Source organism: Thamnophis elegans, chromosome 6 (genome assembly GCF_009769535.1).
Source record: "Thamnophis elegans isolate rThaEle1 chromosome 6, rThaEle1.pri, whole genome shotgun sequence".
Lineage (NCBI taxonomy): Eukaryota > Metazoa > Chordata > Lepidosauria > Squamata > Colubridae > Thamnophis > Thamnophis elegans.
This window is the reverse complement of record NC_045546.1, coordinates 69178489-69185270: the sequence shown is the minus strand read 5'-3', so window position 1 is coordinate 69185270 and position 6782 is coordinate 69178489. Positions and strand designations below refer to the sequence as shown.

The 6782-nt window shown below is 37.4% G+C and overlaps 1 protein-coding gene across 1 annotated transcript; it reads left to right on the top strand.

The window, feature by feature from the left end:
* Positions 1-3254: 3254 nt before the first annotated feature.
* Positions 3255-5733, top strand: LOC116510775 (protocadherin alpha-3-like). The gene is given in 3 exon segments (XM_032220423.1): positions 3255-3263; positions 3308-3356; positions 3359-5733. Coding segments are annotated over 3 exon segments (2433 nt in total).
* The last annotated feature ends 1049 nt before the right edge of the window (positions 5734-6782 follow it).

Sequence of the window (6782 nt, the reverse complement as noted above, 5' to 3'; positions counted from 1 at the left end):
AAAACAAGGAAGTCTTCCAAAAGTTTTTTTAAACTCAAAAGGAAGTTCTAACATTGAATTGGTATACTAAAGGATACTAATGAACAGTGAGAAATTGATTCATAGAAGATCAAACAAAGATGGAAAGATGTCTATTGACATTCTTGCAAGAGAAATGTCTACATCCAAGATACTTAGAAGATATTCTTTACTTCTAAGAATCTCTAGTACTAGAATATGGAGATAGATCAGCAATCTGTTCATTATAAATTTAGAAGGTTACAAAAATATTTGAAGAGTCTACAGAAATACAGTAAGTAACAGAAGATGAATATCTAAAGATTCTAATGAAATTATAGCAGCAACTCTGAAGAATGACACAATGTTCAAGAAATGGGAAGAGAGCAGTCTGTTTTTCAATGCCAAAAGGAAGAGACTTAATAGAGTGGGCAAATCATTATGCAATATCATTTAATTCACATGTTAGGAAAATTATGCTTAAACAAGTCTAATCTGATCCAGATTAGAATCTTAAATGGAAAGGGAGATGCCAGATGTTCAATATGGCTTTAGAAAAGGCTGAAGAAGAGACACATTATTGCTGATACATTCTAGATAAATGAGAAAGCAGAAAATATCAGAAAGAAGGCAACACATTCTTCACTGAATATAGAAAAGCCTTCCGTTATGTTTAACTGTGGAATGTGTTTAAGAAAATGGGAATATTTTAGCCATATGAAACCTATACAGATCAGGAAGCCACAGTCTGGAAGGAGCATTGGTGAAACAGACTCATTCCAGATTAGCAAAGAAGTGAGACAAACCTGAATATTCTCCCCTTCTTTTTAAAATCTATAGACTGAGTGTCTTATTGGAACCAGACTGAAAGAATACAAATGCAGTTTTAAAACTGGAGGAAGAAACATCAATAACCTGTATTATGCTGATACTCAACAGCTAAACAGTTGAATGATCTGAAAACTCTGGCAATAAAAATCAGATTGAAAAAATTGGTCTACAGTTAAATATAAAGAAAACCAAACTAATGACATGTACATTAACCAGGCTTGGAATTGATAATGAAGATTTTTAGCTTTAACCTTTTACGACTGACTATTAACAAAAGGAATATGCAGTGAAAAAATATGCCATTGTGATAGTGTGTGGGAATAATCTTAGGAGACAAATAGAAGAGCTATAGATTAGACAAAGGATAGACAAACACCAGTTGAGTTCCCAGAAGCAATGGGGCCATGATAAATGTCTCAGAAGGGACCCCCTCAAATTTCTTGGATTGTAAAGGCAAGGGGGGGGGGGAGAGATTGTACTTTCAGACTTGCAAGAGATATGTCATTCTTACAATGTAATCCAGATAAGAAGCATACCCAGAAGTATTACTGTATTTTTCAGAGTATAAGATGCACCGGCGTATAAGACGCACCAAGGTTTTGAAGAGACAAATAAAAAAAAAAGTTTTTGCACTCTGCCTGTTTTTTGGCAGAAATGGGCCAGTTTTTTTTAAAAGGGCATAGATAGCTTTTAGGAGGCTTGTAGAGTGCTCTTGGGGGGGGGGCAAAAATGAGCAAAAAATGGCCCGTTTTTTGCAAAAATGGGACTTTTTTGACAAAAAATGGGAGGTTTATAGAGTGCTTCTGAATTATTTTTGTTAGGAATTATAAAAGGAAATTATGATAAAAATATTAACTATTTAATTCTACATATAATCATGACAGCGATAATTACATTTGCACAAAACTGGAAAAATAATTATACACCAACAAAAGAAAATGTAATAAAAATATTGGAATGTGCAGAGATGGATAGACTCACGAAAGAACTAAAAGAGAAAGAAGAATCTGAATATTACTCTGTATGGGATTTATGGTATAATTGGCTAGAGGAAAGGGGGGAAAAGTAGGAAAGCAAAAAAGAAAGGAAGAAAGATCAACAAATTAATAAACAACTACAAAACCGGAAAATGATTAAAAGATAGAAATATGAGATAGATTGTAGCAAATGAATATTATACAAAATGACTCAAATGTAGTAAAGGCTATTATACATAGAATATATAGAATATTATATATAGAATCAAAAAAGTATGAAATAATATAAATGCAAATATATATATAAAGTTATAATTATAAAATATTTATTTTTATAGATAAAAGAATCACAACAGATATATATAAAAAAATGTAATGTGTTGCAAAGATGTGATGTTTGTACAAACAAAATAAAAAGTGGTCCATTTTTTGCTCATTTATGCTCTCCCAGCCCGCAGGAGCTCTCTGAAAGCCTTCTAAAAGCTATGCACTGCGATTTTGGTGAAGGGGGCAGGGTTTCAGGAGGCAAAAAATGTTGTATTCAGTGTATAAGAGGCACCCAGATTTTCAACCTTTTTTGAGGGAAAAAGGTGTGTCTTATACTCCGAAAAATATGGTAGCTCTAATTTTATTAGGATACAGTAACAGAATCTTGCAATTGTTGCAAGAAACTTACTGATTAGTGATGTAGAATGTCTACTAGAAGGACCTAAAAATCATTTTCGTAATATAATAGTGGCAAGGAATAACATTTTATAGATCCAGCAATAGCTGGATGATGCTAAAAAAAGTGCTATAACAGCCTAATCAATGGAAAGCACAAAAAATCACTACATTTTGGAAACACAAACTAGTGCAGAAAATTAATTATCTATTTCACTAGTATATATAATTGTATCAGGTAAAACTGCTCCTTGTTCTAAAATTTGTCACATTGCTGAGGCTTATCAGATACTTGCCTTTGTGAAATATTATTCACAGGATTATTGCAAAAAAATGGAAATGTACCTCTAAATTTAGAAAAGTGCACTTAGTTAAAACAAATCTGGTTTTCAATGGGAGACTGAACCAGACCTGGATTTTTGTTTTAATATGAAAAATATATGTCAGTTAAGACATCACATGAGTTTGACAACTTGCCCTACGTATATTTGCCTAAAAGGTTCAAGAGCTGCCACAACTCAGAAACAAACTAGAAAAGTAATTCTGGTCACTGCCCTCAAAGGAAAAAGTATCAGACATCAATAAAGAATGGAAGTCTGTGTCTCATTTTGACTTTTGGTCACAAGAGGTCGCTGTTTCCTAAGGAAACTCTCTAAGTGAAACTGAAAATGCAGAGCCCCTCCCTTAAAGGGACAGACATTCCAGCCAGCCAGATCCACAAGGGAAATATCGAACAACAGAAAAATCTCAACAAGCCAAGATTCAACCTATGAACGCATTGCCAGTATGGCTGGGGTAGGTGGGCTCTGCTCCTGACACCCTTAAGGCAAGATATTTAGAGAAAGAAGAGCTTGCTGGTGTTGTGTCTGCAATGCTTACCTGGCCGAAGGGGCTGCTGCAGCTGCTTCTGCTCCACACCGCCTGGAAAATGGGGAGCGGCCAGCTCCATTATTCTGTGCTGGAGGAATCCCAGCACGGCACCTTTGTGGGCCGCATCTCCCAGGATTTGGGGTTGGAGGTGAGTGAGCTGGTGCCTCGGATGTTCCGGATGCTGTCCAAAGGAGAGAAGGACTATTTTGAGGTAAACCTGCAGAATGGGATCTTGTTTGTAAATTCCCGGATAGACAGGGAGGAGCTGTGTGCCAAGAATACAGACTGTGTCCTTCATCTGGAGGTGATTGTAGAGAAACCTCTGCGGTTCTTCCAAGTGGAGGTTGAAATCAAAGACATGAATGACAATGCTCCCATCTTTTCAGCCAGGGAACAGATCCTGAACATATCAGAACTGATAACAGGTACCCGATTCTCCTTAGAGGAAGCTTCTGATGCAGATATTGGTACTAATGCTCTGTTAACCCACAGGCTTAGTCCAAACAAGCATTTCGTTCTTGATTCAGGAAATGATGAAGATGAGAGTAAATCTGTAGTCCTTGTATTGAAGGTTCCTCTTGACAGAGAGGAGAGCCCTGTGCATCATTTAGTACTGACAGCCACTGATGGGGGAGAACCCAAACTCACAGGAACTGTTCAGCTAGTCATCAATGTGCTGGATGTCAATGACAACCCTCCTGTGTTTAACCAATCTGTTTACAGGGTAAAGTTGCTAGAAAACACAGTCAGTGGGTCATTAGTTATTACTCTGAATGCTACAGACTTAGATGAAGGGATTAATAGGGAAATTTCTTATTTTTTTAGTAATAAAGCACCTCCACATGTCAAGAAGCTATTCAGTATAAATGCTGATATTGGGGAAATTAGAGTGATTGGAAAATTGGATTATGAAGAAAGCAAGTTCTATGAACTTCCAATTGTAGCGGAAGATAAAGGCAGTTCTCAATTATCAGGGAACTGTAAAGTTCTCATTGAAATATTGGACATGAATGATAATATTCCAGAATTATTTGTGAATTCTCTCTCTGTGCCATTGCCAGAGGATTCCCCTCCAGGGACTGTGGTAGCCATCATCAGTGCTTCTGACAGGGATTCTGGCAACAATGGACAGATAACCTGTTTCCTCTGGCCCACTGGAGTACCCTTCAAACTCGAGTCCACATTCAAGAATTACTACTCCCTAATTGTTGGAACACCTTTAGATAGGGAGCAAGTGGCTGAGTACAAGATGGTTGTGACAGTGGAAGATCAAGGCATTCCACCACTGTCTTCTAGCATGACCCTCTTAGTGCCTATTAGTGACATAAATGACAATGCCCCAGCTTTCACACAGTCATTCTACACAGTCTTTGTGAAGGAGAACAATCCCCCTGGTGCTCACATCTTCACAATGTCTGCTGTAGACCCAGACATAGCTGAGAATGGTCTGATCACCTATTGGATAGATGAGAAGCTCTGGCCATTGTCAAGCTACATCTCTGTACATTCAGAGAGTGGAAAACTTTACGCTTTGCAGTCCTTGGACTATGAGGAGTTGAAACTGCTGGAGTTCCAGGTGAGAGCCAAGGATGCTGGACTTCCCTCCTTATGTGGCAATGCAACTGTTCAAGTCTTTGTGATGGATGAGAATGACAATGCACCTGTTGTGTCAAGATCATCAGAAGAGAACCTGATTCTTCTAGTGGTCCCTGTGATGCCTGGGCATATTGTAGGCAAGATCCATGCCTTGGATGCGGATTCTGGATACAATGCATGGCTAAGATATGATCTAGTTGAAGAAAGTAATGGTCTGTGGACTGTGGGGCAGTATAGTGGTGAGGTGAGTACCAAATATTCTCTGGATGAATCAGAAGGAAGCAAAATCCAGAGTGTCCTTGTTCTTGTGAAAGATCATGGAAAACCTCAACTGTCAGCCACAGCTACCCTGAGTGTTTCATTGTTGACAAGTACTCAGGACGTCAAAAACTATAATCAACATTCAATATCAGCAGAGAGCTATATGCCCTTGGTGAACTCAATTAATGTCTATCTGATCACTGCCATCTGCTCTGTGTCCAGCCTATTCCTCCTAGCCACTCTCATTTACATGGCTCTGAAGTGCCACTGCAAGGCAAAGGAATCCATGGTGTATGGCCCTGGCATGGCCACCCTGGTGTGTGCCAGTGAAGTGGGCAGCTGGTCCTATTCCAATCGCCACAGCCACATTCTGGCAGGTGTGAGTTCAGAAGCTGGTGCCAAGAGTGACCTTATGATTTTCAGTCCCAATATTCCTGTCTTTGCAGATAATGGGGGCCTTAAGAATGGGACAGAAATGCCCCCAAATGCATCTATGGAGGTGAGTTGGTCTTGTTTTAGAGTTTTTGACATTTATTAAAATCATATTTTTGGGCTAACAATTTTGGAACATCTCTATACAAAGCATTTCTTTTGATAATTGTTATCCTTAAAATCACAATATATAAGTAAATGGATAGGTAATTCTTATTTCCAGGGAAACGTTTTTGAATGGGATAATAGAAAAAGAACCTTTTCAGAAGTGTATTTTATTTAACAGTGACTAGTTTTGTCTTTCAAAAGAGTAAAAAGTAAATAAGATCTTCACTGCTCTTTTAATCTTTTGTTTATAATCACGTACTGAACAGATGATGTATTGTTAATTTCTTTTTTAAATTATCATTTCTATTTTTTGATAATTAAAAAAATAAATAAGATAATTTTAATATGTTTAAGTAATTAAAATACTTTTTAATACAAATAAAAAAAAACCCCAATCCTTTTCAATCCAAATGGGAACACAGTTTCTGGTTTTGTCCTCTAGGGAGTCCTCGATGTCTGTCAAATGCAATGACCATTTGCAGTTACAACAGTGATGAAAAAGTAATTTTGTGACTATTCCTCACATTTATGACTTTCATAGGTCTGTAAGGAAAGGAAACCTGAAGGAAGATCATAAGCACAGTTAAGTTTTACTTAGCAACCACTTCACGAGTTTAGCCAATTTGGTGGCTAAACGAGGACTACCTGTACATATTTGCATAAAGTCAAGTTTTGATAATAAACAAATAGCCAAAATTGGGGGTATCAGTTCTTTTCTAAATCCAGAAATTGATTTGTACATTAATAATCATTCTCCTCTTAATATTTCATTTAATAAACAGGTGGGATATTAGTAATAATACCCTTTCTTCTTTCATTTCTTTACGAACTCCCAGTAATGCCATAGATCAGGTTTGTCAAACTGGCGCCCTGTGGGCCAGATACGTCACGTGCACCACAGCTCCGCGAAGGGGAAAAACGTCATGATACGTCATGATGGTAGTGTGATACCGCACGTTTGACATCTATGCCATCGATAGATAGTTCATTCAGATAAGAAACTTCTTCAGAGACAATAATGCCTCTTTTTAAAACAATATTTGTGTC